Source organism: Aplidium turbinatum, chromosome 7, assembly GCF_918807975.1.
Source record: "Aplidium turbinatum chromosome 7, kaAplTurb1.1, whole genome shotgun sequence".
Lineage (NCBI taxonomy): Eukaryota > Metazoa > Chordata > Ascidiacea > Aplousobranchia > Polyclinidae > Aplidium > Aplidium turbinatum.
Genome location: NC_137478.1, coordinates 2299338 through 2322908, shown reverse-complemented (window position 1 = coordinate 2322908; position 23571 = coordinate 2299338). Strand labels below are relative to the sequence as shown.

Below are 23571 nucleotides of genomic sequence, written 5' to 3'. Positions count from 1 at the left end.
AGATTTAAAAGACCACTTATCTGCGATTGGAACCACAAACAGTTTCCAACATACCACGAAGTAAGATTTGCAGAGCATCTTGTTGAGGTGTGCTCTGCAACCATCCAAATTAATGACTAATGTCGCAATAATCAGTCCTCGAAATTAGCGGTGGCACACGGCAGTTGCGGTGGTAAATGCTGCCGCAAACGTCATAATGGCCATTCTGCTACGGCAATAAAAATGCCATCGCAAAATGAGCACTTAATTAGGACAAAGTCGTTTCACATTTCTTCTAGTGTTTTTCACTCGCTGGACTATTTTACTTGCTGTGAAGTGTGAACACTCACATGCCCCAGACACGTAACTTCTTCATTTTCATGTTAAATCAACGTAAGACAACGTTGAATTAGTGTAAAATTGACAAACTGTCCAAACTTCTAAACAACTAATGACTAACCAAAAATTATCACTCCTTAAAATTTCCGTTACAAACAAATAATAATCCTAATGAATAATACGCCACAATGCCCTTTGTACAGAAGTAGATGAAGTTTGCGCCGCGGCTAACGCTTATAAACTGACGCATATCCCAGCCATTTCTTATTGAAAGCTTAACGTATGCGAGAAAGTTTAAGTATGGTGAAAAGGAGACAGTAAAAGGTTGAAGGTTACACAGTTGAGGAAGGAAAAATTACCAATATTTTCTGTAAAGTATGCAAGGAATTTTATGGAAATAATCCATCTGAACTAAACATCTTAAGAAGTAACGTTAAAAACCAAGTAGAGAACTGGATCGGTAGAACTAAAGTGATAAAAAAAGCCAATGCGTCTGATCATGCAGGAACACGCGTCCATGAACGGGCACTTCTTCGTGTAAAACAGGGGTCACCAAACTACGGCCCGCGGGCAGGAACCGGCCCGCCACGTGCTGCGGCGATAACAGCTGCACTAGAACTGTTAAGGAAAAAAGTTACCGAACTTTTTGTAAAGGACTGACGTTGCTGTTTATCATGAGGCCACCACAAATTGAGACAGCCTAGGCTAAATTTGGAAAGGTTTAATGTTTTTTAAAGAGCATGATGCCCTGTAGTGTATCACACCAGGGGATAACTTTTCCAGTAACCTTTCAATTTTCATCACAACTTTGCTATTCCACCGCTGACTTTGTTATTTATTGTGCTCAATTTAAGTCAATGGAGATTCTAAATAGTTGTATATCTTTTCGCAATTTGCATCCGGCCCGCAGCTGTTAATCTCGCAGCAATCCGGCCCTCAGAGAAAAAAGTTTGGTGACTCCTGGTGTAAAAGAAGGAACCCTAGAAAATAACTATTTAACTTCAGCGGAAAGGGTGACGCTTTCTATTCCCACAAGTCAAACAAGCATAGTTCAGCATGCTCAAAGACTTAATGAAAAACGTAAGCAAAAGTTCAAGTTAGTAAACCGGCTTTGAAATACTATGATGAAAAAGCTGACAAAGCTAAGGTAGAAGCTTGGAAAGCAAAGAGAAGTTGAATTTATTTATAAACAAATGCACCAAATCGCCATGAGGATCGTTTCCTGTGTGCTTTCTCAGCAAGCAATAAACTTTTGTCTTTTTTTAGTTTTTTTTTGTTATTGGTGTTTGTTTGTATTTTGTATCAGTAACAAAACAGTGAACGTGGTGGTTATTATTCCTTCAAGTAACGGATTAACTATGGTGGTTTGTGGACCTGTTGCTGCACAATGGTGAGTGAAGCCATTCACGAGTTCTTACTGAGGAAGTGTTTGTACGCAAAGCAAGGTTATTGATTTATTTTTGTTTATGTTATAACTGCGCAACTTGTTAACATTTAAATTTTATAACGAGACTTAAATTCCATCTCAATCGTTTTCAATCTGTTTTATGATATCACACTTTGTATAACAAAAAACTCGTGAATAATTGTTACCTTTTGACTAAATTGTTTTCAATGCCCCGCTTTCCTCTACCTTTGCACAAAAGTGTTGTGCAATTCAGCATTAAAGCAAATATTAAAAAATAGCAACAACTAGTTACATAGATAGTGGGTAGAAATCCAATATGTTTCTTTGAGTGAAAATCTATGGAAACAAATTGCTCAACTGCAGCTTTTTGATTGTGTAATGCAATAATACAGATTGCATGAAAGGCTTTACCGTCACATAACATGACTTACAGTATCCATTCTTCATTTGTAACATCCCATGTCAATCAATGACGAGGTAACGAGGGCTATGGAGGAGAATGTTTTACAACAAAACCGGTGCACTCTCCGTGCCAGTGAGTCATGGCGAGTCTCTTATCTATCAGTGCACACGATTGCTGAAGTATTGGTGAATTGGTGACTCCAAAGCCTCAAGAGTTCACAACATGCGCAAGGAATGGATATCCATTGAACGCCATTGTTCAGCATGTGAGGCGAAGCAGGAGATAACCGACCTCAGAAACAGTGGTCCACCAGGACATACCTTACACACTTCTACGGACAGCCACCAGCACTGTCGGCGCCTGGTAACAGTATTCAGGAAATTCAATATCCGGTGTCCATTGACGGCTCATCTACAGCAGATCTAGACTTCATTCCATACGCAACCAAGTCGAGCAACCTATACAAACAAAATATGCTCAACGCTTATTCAGAAAACAAAATCACATATTCCATCAAACAGGAAGCTAGTAGCAGCTGACAGACTAGATAATTCTAGTTATCTAATTCGGTGAATTAGCTACATGAAAATATGAAAAGCTATCAAAATTCCAGCTGTCCAAGATTGAAAGCTGATCGGTTTAAGTAACAATGAGTGTGACCGGCGCACGAAAAGTCGCAAACTTAAAAGTATCACATTTTATAAAAGGTACCTGGTTTTTGGGAGTGGATCAGAAAGACTTTGAAACTGATCTGAAACATAAATTAACTTTATTGCAGGTCACTGTGATGTTCGATAACAGAATGCCGTTAAACACAAAACAACTTTGAGCTGATGGTCGAACTTTGAGCATCCTGTACAATTAAGCAGCGGAACAATCAGAAGAAGTCACTGAATAATTTTACAGCGTCTCCACCAATTTCCCGCGAATGTCCAATTTGATACAACACAAAGCATAAGATTTTATACTTTCCAGCCATATAACCACAAAATATGAAGGCTGATAGACACGAGAGCGTACCCTTTGTGCAGTTGAGTACCCGCATCGCCATCGCTATTTGTGAAATCTGTGAAAACCTGTCCACTGCGGTTTCAGCTGGTGTGCCAGGTTGTGCAGTCATGTCACTGCTGCAGGCTACCATTAGGTCACCTATCAGGGAATGGACTTGGTTCTTGGTCCACATCTGCAACTCTGGGTTCCCAAGCACGGCTCCTTTCGCAATTGCCTGAAACAAAGTGAAGTTTGCTACGATGTTGCCATTAACGTTTTTTTTTAAATGAATAATCAAGTAAGAGCTAAAAAATTGTGGGTTGGAATGGGATAAGCTACAGACAAAAGCCATGTGGAACAACAAACACATTAGCTCATGAATCCACACCAAGTGCTGTCGCGACACAATATGTTATTACAAAAATTGTTTTGTACATACATGTAAAGGTCCACTGTTCCACATGGACTAATTACGCTATTTCATAGATCAAAGCTAAACACTCAATCGCTAGGGAGTGAATGGAACCCAAACCGACAAACTTCCAGTTTGAAAATTTAGTTTCTTGCTCGCATCAGTTAAAAATGGAATACTCGATTTCCTATATTACTTTTGAATTCGGGCAATAAACCTAACAACGAACAATCACTTAAGTTTCTACATTAAACAATTCATCTTTGAAGCTAAATGTTACCTTGAGAGCAGGTTTTGAAGTAAGAAGGGATTTCAAAAAAGCGTAATGTAGCTTTGAATGCAATTCAGTGTATGAACTTGCACTCGCTGACTCCCCTTTGGAGGGGCTTTCGCATGTCGGCCGTCCAGAAGATTGCAGAGACTGTGGGGCAAAAGGGGACTTGACGCACCACTGTGCTAAGCCATCTAGCGGGGTCAAGGACAAACTATCAGGCATGGACTGCGTCGCCTTGATGACCGTTCGCCACAGTTTGTCCATCTGAAGAACAATAATTACGTATATGCCAATATGCAGACTTTAAGTATTTAATTCACTAGCCTACTTAAGAAAAATCCATATATGGTTTAGTTATTTTACAAAAGACAAAACGCACTATATGTTGAAAGGGTGAACCTTGGTGATCCCCGAAAGCATGTAAAAAACAAATCAAACAATCTACAAAGAAGAAATTGTGCAGCGGATATCATGCCGACATCTGCTAACTTTCCGAAAGTTTATACAAGTTAGTCTTATTTAGTAGCAAAATGGTTGGAACGCCTGGTTAATCTAACAAAAAATAAAGAGCCTAAAATGTAGATACTGAACTCATGTTCAGCAAACGTTTTGACTAGACTAGACTTTCCTATTTACTTCATGACTAAATAAAAAAAAAAATCAAACAAGTACAAAAACCTGTGTTGCAGTTGTGAAGCACAGCGCAGGATCTTCCATAAGCCAACACTGGACAACATCGAGCAGTGACTTACATGGCCAGGTGTCAGGCCTGTTGCCTTCGGTTCTGCATTGAACAACGAGATCGTATTGGGTTGTCTGTGCGCAGCTTCATAAGGTGCACAAACAAGCATGCAGATTGCAGAACCTTATGATGTGTGCCGGAAAATGTTGATAACGAAAGAAATTGCATATGTCTTATATATGTGTCTATATATAATATGTTTAGATACGAAATAAAAGCAGCATCTAAGCATTCAATATGCTGCTTGGTGATGTAACCACAGAACACAACTGTAACTTCTGAATTTATCGCAACTTGCGCTTATCCATCACCGAGCCAAGTAATTTCAACAAAGCTTCATACCCTCTATTCCAGATATTTAGAGTCAAAAACACAACCTAAATAACTGCTCTTGGATTTGCAATATTGAATGATGATTGTTAGACTGCAAGAAATTCAAAACTAGACATCTTGGTTACAATACTTCTAGAGTAATCTTAGGTTGAGATTATATCTTGCAAAGTTGCGGTAAGCAACTTGAACAAATTGGTCTTTGTCAGAAAGTTTGGGAACTATTTTCTTTACATGTACTTACAACATCCTGTACTTTGAAGTGAGAGCATTTATAAACACACAGCAAAATCGTGGGCTTATCTCCCGACAAGCTTTCAGCTCTTCTGCGCCATTCGCTTGCAACGAACAGTAATCGTGGACCAAGGATGTTGTCAGATGGATAGCATGTTCTTTATCGCAACTCTGAAAATAATTTTCATAAATAATCTGGCAAGCTGTTTTAACATTTCTAAGAAATTTTATTCAAGATGAAATAAATCTTTGAAAATGGAAGAGTGTGGTTTCTTGTAACTTTGTTGTGTGTTTGGTATGGTGTTTAATAAACAAGCCTAACATTAAAAGATGCGTGACGACTACACCGGTACGGCTAGCGAAACACAATGTTTGATGTTCTATAACTATAATATAGTGAGTAGTCAGATAGTGAGTAGTCAGGTAGTGCTGTCGCCAGGAAGATCTCTCTTTCTTAACTGTGCATATCCTTGGCGACGCTTCGTTTAGTTGTTTTCTTCCCACAGAGGTAAGGATTCAATTGACTGGTCAAAAGCAGCGGTTGAGAACTATGTAGCATGAAATACTCGGAATGGCCCGTTTCGGTGAGTTCCCTATTCGGTGAGAGCCTTTTTCGGTGAGAGCCCTATTCGGTGATTTTTTTTTAAATTATTGGGTACCGTAGCTTAATTATCATTGTCATTATAGGGTTAGGGGATAAGGGTTAGGGGTGAAGGGTTACGAGTTAGGGTCTTATTTCGACGTTTAGCGACGTTAAAACGATGTAAAAGCGGCAATGATAATTAGGCTACGGTACCCGATAATTTTAAAAAAAAATTCAAATAAATCACCGAATAGGGCTCTCATCGAATCGGACTCACCAAATAGTAGCATACCCTGAAATAGTGGTACGATACTGATGAGCCCAGCCTCATGGGTGAAACACGTGTCTATCACTGTCAATTTTTGCTACACTCGACTGCAGAGAAACACTTCAGTCAACGTTTCGTCATCCACAGCTTGGCGTAGAGGGTTCCCGGTTGCAAGTTTCGAAAAGGTACCATTAAAAAATCCCCTTCGAACTTTGTTTGGTAATTACATACGGAAGAAAAAAGAGCATAATAGTGGTGGCTGGTGGGAATCAAACCCACGTTAATGCAATGACTACCACCGCCCTAACCCTCAGCGGCAAGTCAGCCAGTGGCAACCGATGAGTTATTATAGTTTAGCTATTATTTGCCTTTTTCCTTTGTTGCTCAAAGGGGATTTTTTAATGGTACCTTTTAGAAAGTTGCTTTCCGGTTGCCATCAAACTATATGTAACTTATTTTCTTCTGTAATTACCAAACAAAGTACAAAGCAGAAGCAACTCTCTGGCTGAATGCTAGAAAAGTCACAATTGGATGGTATATACAAACATGTTCTGATTGGTTGGCGATGTCATCGGGTCCTACAGGGAATTGTTATGTTTAAGTGGCTACTATCAGCACAAGGCCTAGCATTGCTAGCAACCACAAGGCATTTAACATAATACAGTGCAATGAAAATAAACTATAAATTATATATAAAAGTTTGCGGCCATAAATTAGGGTGCATCAAACCCCCTCATGAAAAAATGTTCTCATGGCAGTTTATTAATGAGATTATTAATTATTGATATTAAATCTTGATTGCGATTTAAAATGATGTGGCTTCCGGGCTAGCCTTTTAGACCATCCAATTAACTATGTTTCTCGGCAGCCAATTGTAGCAAGAATTGTCAGCGATAGACGCCGTGTTTCACCCAGAAATGGCCCGTTTCGGTGAGTCCGATCCCTATTTAGTGAATTTTTAATTTTTTTTTTAATTATCGGGTACCGTAGCCTAATTATCATTGCCGTTTTAGGGTTAAGGGTTAGGGTTAGGAACTCACTGAATCAGACTCACCGAATCGGACTCACCGAATAGTAGCAGACCCGTTTCACCAATTGTTATCAACAAAATTTTGCCTATTGAGTATTGATTAGGCTTTTTTGTATCTTAGCACATCGCTTTATCAACAAAACAAAAAATAGCTAAGTGCCAACGTGCAAAACAGCAACTTACTTTCATCCATAGTGCTGCACATTCCAGAACAGCTCCCGATCTAGATACGACTCCAAGTGATACCAGCCGGCATAAAATCTCCTTTCTGCAAAGAAAAACTTAAAAGTTAAAAATAACAAAAAAAGATTTGTCACTGACTAGATATTTTAGCAAATACTAGTAATCTCTATAACCAAATTAAATTTCAATGAAGTTTTTATCAAGGTATGATATAATATATATATATTAGGGTGGCTCTTAAAATTGAGTTTTTGAATTTTGCTTGGGACACCCTTTCAAGTGGTGAGGTTGTCAGAAAAAATAACTCTTGCAAATTTTTTTTAAATTTGAAGTTGATTTAGAGGTGGCCCTCCCCCCCTAAAGTTCTGTGCCCTCCCTCAAAATACCAAATCTGCATATCTCGAAAACCACTTCAGCTAGAGATACAGTTTTTGTGTTAAAAGATGCAGAAAACATGGTTTTCTATCTGCTTTCTGAACATTGAATGCATCTACCTTGAGTAGAAAAGCAGTTATTTAGAAAAAACGCATTTGACCAAATCTTGATTTTACAACCTTTTTTGTGACCACGAAACCGTCTACAAAATTTCGTTTTTTTGTCTTAATTTTTGCACCTTAGAGGGAACACTGGTAACAATATTCATTTCAAAATGTAATTCTGGTCAGTACTGGAAGAAGCGATATTATCGACAATATTTTACATATTGCCTTGCGTATCGTGACAGGATGTCTGCGACCTACACCATCGGACAATTTCCCTGTCCTTGCAGGCAACCAACCAACTGAGTTTCGTCGCGAAGAAGCCATCCTGTCTCTTTCTCGCCGCACTACGAACCCCAACCACTTGCTCCACTCAAGTCTCTATGAGTCTATGAGCGAGCAATCGAGCATCCTCGGCAACTGAAATCGAGACACCCATTTGTATGTGATGCACAACTCCTGATGAAAACCGCTGAAGACCAATCCATCAGCGCGACTACCTGGGAGGACAACAAATGGAGCTCAGAGTGGAAGAAGAACTCCTCAAGACTCTAAAGTTGTATCTCCGACACCAGCCCCCATCCAACCGGAATGCATAATTTGCCAAGGAAGGCCTGGGTGCGGCTCAACCGCCTGCGTACTGGGCTAGCCTACAGGAGTCAGACTATTCCGCTCCAACATGCACAAATGGGGGATGGCTCCATCCGCAATCTGTGAGTGTGGCAAAGAGGAACAAACCACAGACCACACCATCTGTAACTGCGCCAAATGGGGTGCGTGGTCTGCTTGAACTGGATGACGAATCAATGGATAAATGGACGAATCAAAGGATTGCTGCTCGACACTTGCTCAAGCATCTAAACTAGGCTGGGCCAAAAAAACCAAGTTGTTCCGAATTTAATGTAAGTTTCCTAAAAGTTGTGAGTGAGTGCCAGGAACACAAAAATGTAAATTTGATAAAAAAAAATTGAAGTCTTACGGTAAGACAGTCCGTTACCGTAGAAACCACTATCGATAACCACACAAAATGCCTAAAATAAAGATTTATCACGCTTTGAATGACCCTCAGAGATGCTGCTGGTACCAAATTATGCAGATATGCAAGCCAAAGATGATATGACAACTAGACGGTAGGTGTGATACAATTCAATAGAAAATATTTGCAAAAAACTCAATTTTGTTTCAGATTTTGTGTATAAAATTCAAACTTTTGTGATAATAGCCATATTTGTTTTCTAATTGCTGGTTCTCACTTCCAAAACCATGAATACCAAAACCAAAACCTTGCTGTGGCACTTTGACAAGTGTCCCCCCATCTTTAGTGTACCAGGAAACCATGGATTCACTGGCCCTTACCCACCAACAGGGGAGCAGGTTCTTCTTCAGTACCATGGGTATCATAGGCAACTACAGCAAGCCAGCCATCTTCAGTCTAGTACATTGGATGCCGCCAGACTTGTAACAAAGGACTTGCAGGACTGGTGGGTAAATACTGGTATTATCCTTAAATCATGGCAAGCGATAGAGCAGATGATCCTTGCAGTTATTGAGGAGTACAAACTAAGGAAGAGTCAGAGGAATAGAATAATAAATACAGAGACCAAGAAAAGGGAGGAGTTTTTGGCAAAAACGAGGCAGACGTTTTGGGTTGTTCAACACGAGTTTGAGAAGAGACTGGCAGCAAAACAACAGCTGGAGAAGCAAGACCAGGCAGATAAGGAAGACTGGTTGTACCTAGAAGGTGTACGTGGGGTTACTCGCACTGCAACTCTGGGCCCACGCGATAAGAAAGTAGCAAAAAGGCAGAAGCGCAAGTTTCTTGATCAGCAGGCAGCGCAGGAGAGAAAAGCTAAGGAATTTCTACGCTCTGCCACTGCTTCCCATAGTGCAGATGCCGTAGAAGAAAGTGACAACCCTGAGTCTGAAGATTCCACTGAGATACCAATGCACACTGTTTCTGTGTCACTCCCTAAGGTCAGCAAGAAGATGGAAGGTGTTCCTATGGAGGCCTGCTTCATTGCTGACAAGTACGCAATCTCGAATAGGGCGGTGACAGAATTGGCTGCTGTATTTCGTAAAGATGGAGGGAAGAAACTTGAGCAGTACAACCTGTCTGTGAACACAACGGGAAGGAGGAGACAGTCTGCAAGGCTTGAGAAGGCGGCAGATATTACTAAGTGGCAACTTGGCGATATCACTTCCAAGATGTATGCACTACACTGGGATGGGAAGCTGATCAAGTCCCTAACGCATGTGGGCAAGGACATGGAACGAGTGGCAGTGATACTGACAGGGATGGATGGCCAGGAAGTTCTACTATCAATTGTTGGGATGGAAGGGAGGTCAACTGCTGAAAATGAGGCAGCAAAGATTATTCAGGTGATTATTCAGTATTTTTTTGTCTTATTAACTCACTCACATTGTTATTATCGCTATTTATGACTCAGCTTCGCTTCGTTGATTACTGGTCGTGTAATAAATAATGATAACAAATGCTCATTCATTGATTAACTGTATATTAGCGTGTGTTATTTCTTTTCTATTTATTTTCTTTCCAGGTCCTCAATGACCATACACTGGACACATCCCGGATAGGTGCTCTTGTCTTTGATACAACTGCAGTGAACTCTGGGGTCTGGAGTGGAGTTGTTGTAAGACTGGAAACAGAGTTTGGTAGAAGTCTTCTGCAACTGGCATGTAGACACCACATCCATGAGTTGATTGGGGGGGCATCTTGCTCAATTGTGTATGGCCCAACCACAGGACCTAATGAACAACTGTTCAAGCGACTGGTGAACAATTGGAGCAAATTGAACCACAACAACTACACATTGGTCGAGGTGACTGCTCCACAAAGAGAGTTGACAGGTTATATACATAACACCATCACCTTCCTTCAGACATGGATTGAGAAAAGCACCAAGGAGACACTGCGACATGACTACCTGGAGTTGGCAGAACTAACACTTCTTTTTCTTGGAGGGACCGTCCCTGCCAGTCGGAGATCCATCACCATCAAAGCGCCTGGGGCATTCCACCACGCCCGTTGGATTAGCAAGACTTTGTACACGTTTAAGGTGGCACTCTTCCGATGCCAGCTTGGGGATGTATATACACCCGAAGAATTGGAAGACATCACCAGTCTTGCTGTATTCTTGGCAATCTTCTACACGAAAGCATGGTTAACATGCACGAGTGCTGCCGATGCACCATCAAATGACCTGGCACTAATGAAGAACCTCCTCAAGGCAGAGGCCAGTATCAGCAAGGACCCAAGGAAGTGGCCTGCCAAATTTCTCTCCTTTGTCGTTCCAGCCAGACAGAAGCTACAAAACCATTTGTGGTATCTCTCAGAGAGATTGGTCCCTTTGGCACTGTTCTCGGACCGTACATCATCTGACAAACAGACTATGAGAAAGGCTATGCTGAGGTACCATGACGCGACAGACAGTCCACAGACAAGAAAACAGGAGATGCCAGCCTCACATCAATTGGGCAGTAAAGCCCTCAATAACTTCATTGGACATGACTCTTGGAGCATGTTTGAGCTCTTGGGTATTGACTCCAACTTTGTCAAGCTCCCTGTTGCACAATGGACCACCTCAGATAACTACCGTCGTGGCAAGAAAGTTGTGGCCAACCTCCCTGTTGTCAATGATGCAGCAGAGCGAGCACTAGGACTCGCCACAGATTTGAACACAAACAAGGCCCCCAAATCAGAAGAGCAGCTTCAGGCACTATACAGAGTTGTGAAGGGTGTCCGAGAGAAGCTGCATGGACTGGCAACGTCAACTGAGGTTGTGACAAAAAAGTCACTGGCCTCCGTTTCGTACAGTTGGGACTAATATGAGTGTTTATTGTATGAGTGTGTAACTTACTGATGTTACTTAGAAGTAATTGACTTCCATTGGTAGATTTCGAGATAACTAATTGTAATTTTGTACAATAATTGACCATAAATGCGAAGAAAATATGTTTTTTTTTTATTTAAAAGCGGAATTAATTGTTTCACAGACATTGTGTATATGTTCAATGCTCTTTGGCTGTCTTTTCTACATATTTTGATGCCAACATGAGCCCTGACGGTCATTCACAGCCTGAGAAATCATCAATTTAGGCAATTTGTTGTCTTGCCGGAAACGGTTGCTATGGTAACGGACTGTCTGACCGTAAGATGTCATGTAAAAATAAAAATTTTATCATGGGTTTGTTCCTGATACCCATTCACAACTTTTAGGTAACTTACAACCTTGTACTATAAATTCTTGAAAATAACCCCTTTTTTGGCCCAGCCTAATCTAAACCGTATCGCCACTGCCCAAGAGTGGTAAAAGACAGAGCCCTTGACCCCTGGAGTAACAAAGAAGGTTTAAACGAAGAAGAATCGACAATATTGTTCTTGTTGGAATTTGGAAACAGTTTCCTGTGTTCAGTAACAACTTGCAAAAGAAACTGAAGTTGTGGCTCATCTTCAGTTAAGATTTTGTTAAAATCCTGGATTAGACTTAGAGCAACTCCTCTCTCTGCTCTGTCATTCACTACTGAAAGTCCCTTCGCCATGTGTAAAGCTTGAATAAATGCACCATCTTCAGTCCAATGAGCAAGATCCTTTGAAAGTATAATTATTGCTTCATCTTCACCCAACAGCTGAAGAAGCCATTTTGAATTAGAGGTGTAATACTGTTCTAGACCCTTATTGCTAAGAAACGCATCTACTTTGATGCTTGGTCTCCTTGGTGGACGTTCTCCTGTTTCATCTAACATGGTTGCCACCATTAGCTTTTTACTTTCCACAGACAATCAAGAGTCAAACAAGGCTAGTCCAACCATTTCTTCGGACAGATACCATGAATGCAAATCAAGCTTTTTGCATAAATCGCCTTCGCCATCCAACAAGTGCGATGCATAGCACCTGAAGCTGGAAAGCGGATTCCACGCTCAGGAGTTTCTCCAAGGAATATGATAAAAAACGGTTATTTTAGCTATGCATGAATGCATAAAAGTTAAAGAATACTTATTTCGTTTATTGCTTTACCAGTTTTACAGGTTAGTTTATGAACTTTGTTAATTGAATAGGTTGGGCCACAATACTTGTTTAGCACTGTTTTAGTGCTAGAATACCGAAAACAGGTTTTTTCTAAATAACTGCTTTTCTACTCAAGATAGACGCAATCACTGTTCAGAAAGCAGATAGGAAATCATGCTTTCTGCATCTTTTGACACAAAAACCGTATCTCTAGCTCAAGCAGTTTTTGAGATATGCAGGTTTTGTATTTTGGAGGAGGGCGCAAAACTTTAGGGGGGGAGGGCCACCTCTAAATCAATTTGAAATTCAAAAATTTTTTACAGGTGTTATTTTTTCTTACAACCTCACCTTTTAAAAGGGTGTCCCACACAAAATTCAATTTTTTTTCATTTTTTGCCAAATAAGAGCCACCCTAATATATATACATATATATATAATAGTGGAACATTAACAATGTGAAAATCAGAGTGTGGCCAAGTGATGAGAACATTTGCATGATGCTCAAGACATCTTCAAAGTATGCGACTGTCTTGGCAAGACATCTATCGACAAGCAAAAATAATGAGTAGCTCACTCAATGACTAGAATAGTTGTTTTTTATGTCTTGGTGATTTGAATACTTAAAACAAAATGCCAGGGAAATGTAAGAAAAAAAATCTATAACAATCTGCTATCACATTTTAGTGCATGTTTACCTGTAGGCTAAAGCATTTTCTCTTGCTGTGGAAAACAACGTTTCAAACACCCTATAACGAACATATTCATGCTTTTGTTCTTGAAGATATAAACACAGCTCATCTGCTAATTCCAGTTCCTCAAGTGGAGATAAAAACTGAGACTATAAAAATAAAAGTATATTTATGATGGCCCGATGGGGAATATAAATTATCAACACCGTACTTAGATGCTAAGCAATGCCTGTGCATATTCAATGTGGTACAACGTCATATATATCTATCATTTCACAACCTGAAACTATTAAATTCCAATGTTGCGCATGTAGCTTATTATTATAGTTGCAGGCTTGCAGCAGTAGACTATATGTGTATGACCATTGACCATAGGCGCCACTTTTATTTTTGCACGGGGTGGCGGATAGCACAATATGGCAACATAAAAACTTTCAACCTGCATGTTTTTGTTTGATTTTTACTAAGCGTGTTTCGTAGATGCAATTGTCTTTTCACACCTGCTTTGTAGCTCAATAATTTACAAAGCAACTTTAAAACAAAGCACAGGAAGTATGTCGTGAATTTTATTGTTACGTTGCTGCTCTCACACTTAACATTTGGCTAAGGTATTTTTGCGAACAGCAGCTCTGTCAATCCAACTGTTAATCAACTGGTCAAGTTGTAACCGTGAAGCTTTAGCTTGATAAACATTTAAAATTAGGATGTGGTTCAATCGCTGTTGCATCATGGTAGATCGCAAATAGGTTTTTATGCGCCTGAGTGCACTAAACAATCGCTCTGCCTCGCAGGTGGTGGAAGGCAACGAAAAGTATATTTTCACAATGCAGACCATGTTTGAAAGCATTAATGAAATTGTTTCATTGCTTGCAAATAGATCAAGCAGTTGCGACAGAGTTGAAACAAAAATCTGTTTTTAATATTGTTACATGTAAACATGTAAATTTGCAGAACATTATGATAAAACTGCTAGGCCTACTTTACTAAGTGCACTTTTCAAATAAAACTCAAAAAGTTTTGAAAATTGCATTTTTTTAATGAAATTTGAAAATAGATAAATTCATTTATTCATTTAGGGGGTGGAGCCATCAATCATCGAGATAATTTTGTTTCCAAGTATTTTATAGCTGTCATAATTTATAGGGTCATTCCACATCAAATCACCCAAAAAAAATGAAATTTTTAACACCACCACCTCCGATTTTCTTCAAATTTGGTTTGTGTGTGAGTTCTGGGTAAAAAAGCATGAATTTTAAATTTTATCAAAATCCGGCCAGTGGTTTTGGAGATATGGGCCTGTGAAATTTCGTATTTTGGGGGAAAATGGGGGTACCCGGCTGATTTCAAAATGCCATTTCTCCTCAACCACTGGGTGTATTTTAATGAAATTGGTGTCATTTTGCAGGAAATTGGTCAAGGATTTCATTTCTGTGGTTAATTTTCAAAAATAAGCATGTTTGGGGGTAATGACCTTTTGACCTTTGCTTTGACCTTGACTTTGACCCTGTGGATCACGTGATACAAAAAACTTGTCTACATGAAAAATCTTCTTTGACACTGTCTCTATAACATATGAAAAAATGGGAGAGGTAATATTTCTATTTTAGCCATAGTTTTCACTCAAAGTTTGCATGTCTCATAATTTTTCAACAAATTTTCTTAAAATCACTTTCAAAAATAGTATGGTATGTACAAATGGAACGATATCAATATGCACATTGCATCATCAGAAAGAATGAGTCCAAAATGATGATGAGGGGTGTTTTTTTTTTTGTAAAATAAGCTTATAACATTGGGAAATGATGGCAAATGGGGGAGGGGGTAAAATATTTCAAATTCTGATGATGTAATACATAAACGCACCCAATTAATACTGCATAAAAATGAGTTAAATGACACAGTTTAGTCCAGACACAACAGACAAAATGTTAGGTTCTGAAAGTTTTCCATGGACAGCAATCACTGAGCTGACTACACAATCTGTGAAGTTTAATTGTATCGTTTTTGGAAATAGTGTAACGACATCTGCCAGATGCAATCATGGAAGGAGTTTCAATGATACAAACAATGTTATTAATATCGATCCAGCATTTATCAGCAGAGGTAGGCCAGTATAAGATTCTGGCTGGACCATGAGGATGCATAAAGTTTACATGATAGTCTCCAAACTCATCAGAAATGTCTTCCACCAAACCTATCCACGGTTCATAATCATATATACAGCACACATGTGTCTGTGTTGCGATGTTGATAGGTTCATTCAATGCTTCAAGTGCAAGGTCTTCATCTCTCCCTCCTGTCACTGACACTATTTCAGGCAGATTTTTTTGAGCACTGAGTTTGTATGCAAATAGCTTTGTTTCAGAAATCGGAGCAAATCTATGGAATTTTAGTGTTCCTTTTATTGTCTTTGCCAACGAGAATCTTTTTTTCAATTTTTCTGTGCAAGCTTCATACCGGTCAGGCTTGACATTGAAAAATTGAATTCCTTGTATGTTAGCTTTGCAAAATGTCATAATTGACTCGGTAGTAAGGATAGCGTCACTGTAAGGCCTTTGTAAACTTGCCTTTTTTTAAGAGGCGCTTCACTGTCCCCCTATACCATCACATGCACTCTTTCCATGCGAAGTAGAAAAAAAGTGCCATTCTGCCCTGATGCTAAAATCTTTGACATGATTACATAAATTGATGAAATTTGACTTGTTCTTGTATTGGCCAGCACAGCCGTCTGTAAAATAATAAATTTTTTCAAGTTTTCAAAAATTCAGCTTTCAAATAATCAATAAATACTTGTAAAAAAGCATAAACTGTGTAGGTGTTGTGTTCCATGATATCGCTTATGATGCATACATTTCTGTGTTCAAGTGATCCATCTGCCAGTCGACGATATGCAATAAACGGATGTAAAGTGGCCTGCCTATTATCCCAGTGGAAGCTTTGCTCTTCATCTTGTACTACATAAGAGTAATTTTCTGCAAAGTCACCTTGAACAATGATTTCAGTTTTCGGTTTTATGGTTGTCTTCAAATTGTTCATATACTTATGTTGTGCCTTAGCAGTGTAACTAACTATGTCTTGTCAATTTCATAATCTGATATGAAAGCTTTTCTGTGAATTCAGTTTTTGATTGAACTAATGTGATCAATTGAGCCCGATCTGTACTAATCCATTGCTGGTATGTTACATTTTCTGGTATTTCATCACAGCTAAGGAGATGCTGCATAAGCATGTCATGATATTAAACTCGCAAGTTTCGTCCCGCAACCCGCACAGGCGCACATACCAATCACAAAAAATATGCGGAACTGAATTACCTGGACCAGACGTTGTTGCGTACCAATTATATTTATTACTTGTTTCCAAATTGTGTTAGAGGAGACATAGACTTAAATGTAAAACTAGGCTAGCCCAACAACCTAGCAAAATCGCCCTTTTGAAAAACGCACAAAATAACCTTCATGATGTGACAGTATGTGTTCGCCCGCCCAGCTATTTTGAAAACTCGGCGCCTATGGATAACGATATACCTTATCAGACTGACTATGCTATAACAGTATGGCGAAATTGATTTCTGATTATTAAAAATGAAGCTGGTACACTGTTGTTGCAAGAGCAGCAAGACTTATTCTACAATATAAGGTTTAAGCTAACCGGATTTTATAAAAATTTCACAGATATCGTCCTCTTTGAATGAAAACTATGGCTAAACTAAAAATATTACCTCTCCCATTTTTTCATATGTTATAGAGATGGTATCAAGGAATATTTTTCATGTAGACAAGTTTTTTGTATCACGTGATTCACAGGGTCAAAGTCAAGGTCAAAGCAAAGGTCATTACCCCCAAACATGCTTATTTTTGAAAATTAACCACAGAAATGAAATCCTTGACCAATTTCCTGCAAAATGACACCAATTTCATTAAAATACACCCAGTGGTTGCTGAGAAATGGCATTTTGAAATCAGCCGGGTACCCCCATTTTCCCCCAAAATACGAAATTTCACAGGGCCATATCTCCAAAACCACTGGCCGGATTTTGATAAAATTTAATATTTATGCGTTTTTGCCCAAAACCTAACCACAAACCAAATTTGATGTAAATCGGTGATGGTGGTGTTAACAGCACTGGGTGAATTGAGCTGGAATGACCCTATAGCGATATTATGAGCAGTTTAAAATTTTTCAAAAAAAAGATTTTTGAGAGAGGCAATGGAAAGTATATACGTATTTTATTGATTAATAAATCCCATTGTAAACCTAACAAATGTAACAATGACTTACAGGCCTCGAAATTCGTTTTTGTTGACGGCGGACAAACGTGTCCGGTCTGAGAAGCTATCTCGGCGGACAAATTAAGTCTCACGGCGGACACTCCAGTTTTAACGTCGATCGTCATACTTTATCCCTTTATCTTGATAAGTCTTCGCCATTTGAGAACCATAGCTACGGTTTAGGCTTTTTAAAATTTCAGCGATGTCACTCTGAAAAGCTTTCATCAGACCAACGACGTGCGCTTGACGACGTGTAGCTACTAAACATGATGATGATGATAATAATATGATGATTGTTAAAAATTGAATTCTATGAACTTTTTGTGTCTGATGCAAATAATTAATACAAAAATAATACGCCGCATAACTGATTAACTTCCACCGAACGAGGTCGTGTGGCTTCTTGCGTCACAATGCTCTGGGCAAGAGTCGGAAAACTTCTACACTAACGCGTAACACTACTATTTTCTGATGTGCAAAGTTTCACTAGGCTTTTTTCTTTAGGTTTATTTTTGCGCATCATGTGAGCGAAAGTGACGAAATAAATAAACAAAACATTAGAAAAAGCACAATTATTTTTCCCCTCTCCGTGATGCGGTCGCCTCTCCAAAATAGTATCAGTATTCCACGAGACCACCGCAGGCTCGGAGTTATAATTAGCGCAGTCAAGGCCATCCAAACATATGCGCATGATGAGAGCTTCAATAGCATCGGTTTTCAAAGACGTGCGCGCTAGGGTGGCCAAAAAAAATGGAAATTTTTTATTTTTGTTTGCACACCCCCTCATTTGAGGAGGATTCATGAAAAAATGACACTGTGAAAATTTGAAGTGAATCCGACAAGAGGAAGTGCTCTCCCACCGACCTCTAAATTTGCTTTCTTTGGCATAATTCATCAAAATTCCTTGAATATGTGACGTAATTCTTTTTTGACTTATCTACATTGCAGTTGCAGCATTTTTGTGTTAACCATTGTTTTACTCTGAATTTATGATACAATAAGTGTTTCCACATGCAGAAAAACATAAATAATGCACAAAATAGATCACATTAACAAGCGTTTGGTATGAAATTAAATGCACTGAACTTTAGCGAAAACCGTATAAAAGTATGTTCACTAGTCACAATCGCAACGCTTCAGGTGACAGCACATTGCCCAGAAAAAGCAAAAGAAATGTTTGTAAAGAGTCAAGCCATTGATTTTATTTAATGGAGCTGTTGGCAAGTTGGCTTTTACTTGCACTTGTTGGAAGCAGCTTTCTGTGGTGCTCGATCACCTGATAGAGAAGCTGGCGCTGTTGTTCATTTTCCGCAAGGACTTCATTGAAGTCAGTAGCTAATTTGACTGCCCAGTGCCCGCTCTGCACAATCATTGACGACTTTGAGATCATGGCATGCAAGAAATAGCAGCCTTCGATTAAATGCCTGCTGCATGACAGTGATAGCTCCAGTGTGGATTCCCGTATTGCTTGATGTCGTGTCAAAACAAAGTGCAGCTAAGTGCTCTGCTACAACTCGTGTATGAATTCCACTACTTTTTGGCCCATTAGTGATCCCGTTCCAACAGGCAGCTTTGGAATGCCAAGCAGTATCTCAACATGCATACCAGAAACTACAATGGCCAAAGATTCGCACTTTGTGCCATTGGCATTAGTCAAATGTTTACCATGAAAATGAACAACAAGTGGAACTGTAACTGTTGGTTTAAATTTTTGCAGCACTGCAGCTGCCAGGCTTTCACGTGAGGTGTTTCGAGGCATTCATGACAGAGGAATGTGACATTGTCAATTCATTTATATCAATTCCAGCTGCAGCAAGAGCAGGAGTGACGATCATCATTGCTTGACGACTTGATGTTATAGTTCTGTTCAGTGCTGCATTAAACAGTGGATTATCGATAATGCAGCGTTTTGGTAATGGCTGCTCCTACTGGGTTTTCTTTTGTTTTGGTGTTATTTGGATTTACGGTGCAAACAGTGGGTCACTGGAAGAATCTTCATCATCTGCTAATCATTTTCAGATGAGAAAGCAGCAGCACTTGATGGTACTGGATCAATGCGATTTCTGTTGCGTCTCTGTTCATCATCTTTGCGCTTTCTATACTTTGCAGCAGCTTGCCGATGCATTGGGTCCTCTGTTGTCATCAGTATCTGTCATGCACCACCTTGGTCTATCAAAAACTGGCAGTCTTCTGGTATTGTTATGCGGCATTCCCAGTTAGCATGTGCAATATCAAATAATGCACTTAAGCTCTGGGTGAAGTCAGCTTCTGAGGTCAGCTGGGAAGCTGAATTTCGCCTCCCTTTGTGCTTTGATTCTCCTATATGCTCTTGATGGATGCGTTTTAGTTTGGTAACAACGTGAGTCTTTGCAGTGGTAGCGATATTACCTTTCACTCACAAGAACTGTACTGCAAGCAAGTGGCAGTGTAACCTTATTGATCTTCATCTCGTAGAACCACACCACATACAGGCAGCTGACATAGCCCCTCAAGGGAGTCAACACTATAGAGTGGGTGTCCATTTGTTGACTCTCTTGAGGGCCATGTTAGCTGCCTGTATGGGGTGTGGTTCTTCGTCGTCTACTACGAGATGAAGGTCAATAAGATTACACTGCCACTTGCATGCAGTACAGTTGCAGATGAAGTAATATTAACTACTACCATCTATGCCACTTTTTGGTTTGCAGCACCTTCATCAATATCTGCCCCTACAAATGACCTAGCAATGTCACAGCTCACAGAGGATTATAAAGAGGTTGACAATGCAATTTCTCAAGTGGCAGAAAAAAGTTGAGGTTGCGCTTGTGGTACATCAGTGAGGATCTTGCTGCACTGCCTTTATTCAGTGATAATAACACAGATGAAAAGAAGGCAATCGTTAATGCTCTTAAGAAAGACCCATTTCCCGAAGATGTTCGTCGTGTTGCCCCAAACAAAATTGTCAAGTTTTAACGTCTCTCTTTGGCACAGTTTGTAACACAGCATTCACTTAACCTTTTCGAGTCACTGCTTCTGTTGACACATGGCGTGATCGTGATGATTATAAAGAAGCATGCAAAGTTTGGCGTCATCTCAAAGCCGTCAATGATTGTGCAGAGCGGGCAGTCAAATTAGCTACTGACTTCAATGAAGTCCATACAAAAAATGAACAACAGCGCCAGCTCCTCTATCAAGTGGTCGAGCACCACAGAAAGCGGCTTCCAACAAGTGCAATAAAGTCAACCAATGGCTTGACTCTTTACAAACATTTCTTTTGCAATTTCTGGGCAATGTGTTGTCACCTGAAGCGTTGCGATCGTGACTGGTGAACATACTTTTATGCGGTTTTAGCTAAAGTTTAGTGCATTTTGTTTCATACCAAACGCTTGTTAATGTGATCTATTTTGTGCATTATTTATGTTTTTCTGCATGTGGAAACACTTATTGTATCATAAATTCAGAGTAAAACAATGGTTTACACAAAAATGCTGCAACTGCAATGTAGATAAGTCAAAAAAGAATTACGTCACATATTCAAGGAATTTTGACGAATTATGCCAAAGAAAGCAAACTTTGAGGTCGGTGGGAGAGCACTTCCTCTTGTCGGATTCACTTCAAATTTTCACAGTGTCATTTTTTCATGAATCCTCCTCAAATGAGAGGGTGTGCAAAAAAAAATAAAAAATTTCCATTTTTTTTGGCCACCCTAGTGCGCGCCAATCTCCACGAGATCACTGCTTGTCGTTAAGATACGTGATACCGAGATCTATTCTGTGTCTTTTCTCCAGACCGGTTAATTGAGGGAAAAGCGTAAATGCGAGCTCTTCTTTAGCGATACAATATGCGATTTCAAACAACCTCTTAATTTTGATTTGTTTCGTTGTCACTCATATTGTCGATGGCCTTGACGATCGGAAATTGATGGCTTGGGGTAAACGATGTGTTGTGATCTTTGACAGAGCTAATCCTTACATTCGTTGTTTCTTTAATATATGCGTCTACAACCACTAAATTTCCTAGTAAATAGGTTCATCGCCCTCATTCTCACTTTCAGAATTTTCCCTGGGCCTTTTCTTTCTTACTGTAATACCAAAACTTAATAAGTTTTGCTGCATCTTGCTGTATTAGCCTACTCGTATAATCTAACTTTGTAACCAACCTTGCCTTATCAATATTACTCGGAGATCAAAGCCAGACATTGTGACATAAGACTTGAACTAAGTTGCTCGTGATTGGTGTAGAAGTACCGGTACTCCCATCGATTCTTAGCGAGAATTCACCTTTGTTACACTGATTCAATGTCATCAATCGTTGAAGCAACGTAAAATTCGAAACTAAGGGATACAGTATTAACTTTTTCGCATCACATTCCCAGCGCAAATTATATTCTTGCAACAGTTGTTCGTGCTATGTAATGACGATTTGTATCGCTAGGTTCTGCGATATTTCTTGGCGGACAAATATGACCGATCTAGAGGGTACTTCCCGCGGACATCACATGCTGTGACGGCGGACATGTCCGCCGTGTCCGCCGTGAATTTCGAGGCCTGGACTTATGACAAGTAACAAATAAAACGATCGCAACAAGAACAAGGAAAAAACTCGTTCACGTAGCTTGCTTGATGTTACGCGAGTATAATGCTTGTGACAAAAACAATCATTTTCTTCGCAATACTGTATTGGTTCACCTCTTGCTTTACGTTGACTTGAAGCGAAAACCAATGATCAAAAAAAGATTTAAACATCCGTTCAAATTACATTTATTTGCAGTAAGCAATGTAACCTAAACGGGGTGGCTGCCACCCCACCACAGCGGTTATGGGGTGGCGTGGGCCACCCCGTAACTCCATAAGTCAGCGCCAGTGTGTATGACTATGACTGTAACTAGGCCTAGTCTACCTGTAGTGGGTTCCTCCAATCTGTTGTTTGCTTGAAGATAATGCTATCAGTGCTGGCAACAAGATTCTCTAGACTGTATACACCCGATGGCGATGTTCCTGACTGATTCTGCAAAAAGAATTTTTTACAGAGTTTATAAATTGTTTTTCACAAAAAGTTAAATACCAATACAAAAATTTAAATAACAAAACAATAAACCAACCTTGAAAATATTTTCCAAGTGACGTAAAATGTCTTGAACTGATGCAGTATACTGCCTTTGATTCATTGGCACAATAGTGTAACAAACTACAAACTGCAATACTGCTGTCTACAATACAAAAATGCATTTTATATTTTTATAAATAGCCAAATTTGACAGACTAAGCAAATTTGAAGTTAATTTTTGCAGTATCTGTTTGACATGATCAAATAACAACATGCTTCTTTCTTTGAATGTGGTGGCTAAGATTACTAGTCCTAGACAATTACACAGACTAGACATATGCAATATTATGCATATATATAGGCCACTCAAATAAAATGATATGCAACAAAGCTGACTAAAAATGTTTCAGTATACAAGACTGCATTCTTGACTGGAAGTGATATCTGCTGTAATTTTTAACCATACCAACTACTCCAACTAGTCCATCTTTTCAATACATCCAATTGATGATAATACGTTTCAACATGTAAAATTTCACCAAGTAAGTGGTTATTAAGCTTGCCAGATGTTTTGTCCCAAAGTTTCGGCCCTCAAGACATCGACTACGGTACTTTTGTGGAAAGTGCAAGAGTCAACACAAGGAAACTCACCCGGCCCGGACACGGCGAGTATTGACAGATCGAGAGCTCTTTCTCGATTCCGTGGGTGGTTAATGGTCATGCATGGCCGTTCTTAGTTGGTGGATCGATTTGTCTGGTTAATTCCGATAACAAAGTAGACTCTGACTTGCTAAAGTAAATACCAGGCTGCTCGCTGACGTCTGTTCAGGCGCTGCCACGAAGGAGCGATCACCGGCATTCTTAAAAGGACAGGCGGCGTTAAGGCACATGAGATTGAGCAATAAC

The 23571-nt window shown here is 39.6% G+C and overlaps 2 protein-coding genes across 2 annotated transcripts; one reads left to right on the top strand and one right to left on the bottom strand.

The window, feature by feature from the left end:
- Positions 1-2247: 2247 nt before the first annotated feature.
- Positions 2248-22786, bottom strand: LOC145774721 (integrator complex subunit 15-like). Its single transcript, XM_082586017.1, has 10 exons — positions 22721-22786; positions 22519-22626; positions 13376-13518; positions 7176-7260; positions 5122-5282; positions 4484-4589; positions 3812-4069; positions 3150-3354; positions 2841-2880; positions 2248-2587 (listed from the first exon to the last, which is right to left on the bottom strand). Exons 1-10 carry the CDS (start codon positions 22784-22786, stop codon positions 2512-2514), a joined length of 1248 nt encoding a protein of 415 aa, XP_082442143.1. The 3' UTR covers positions 2248-2511.
- LOC145774720 (uncharacterized) lies at positions 8895-11520 on the top strand. Its single transcript, XM_082586016.1, has 2 exons — positions 8895-10033; positions 10213-11520. The coding sequence occupies exons 1-2, from the start codon at positions 8918-8920 to the stop codon at positions 11497-11499; spliced, it is 2403 nt and encodes an 800-aa protein (XP_082442142.1). The 5' UTR covers positions 8895-8917; the 3' UTR covers positions 11500-11520.
- Positions 22787-23571: the final 785 nt, after the last annotated feature.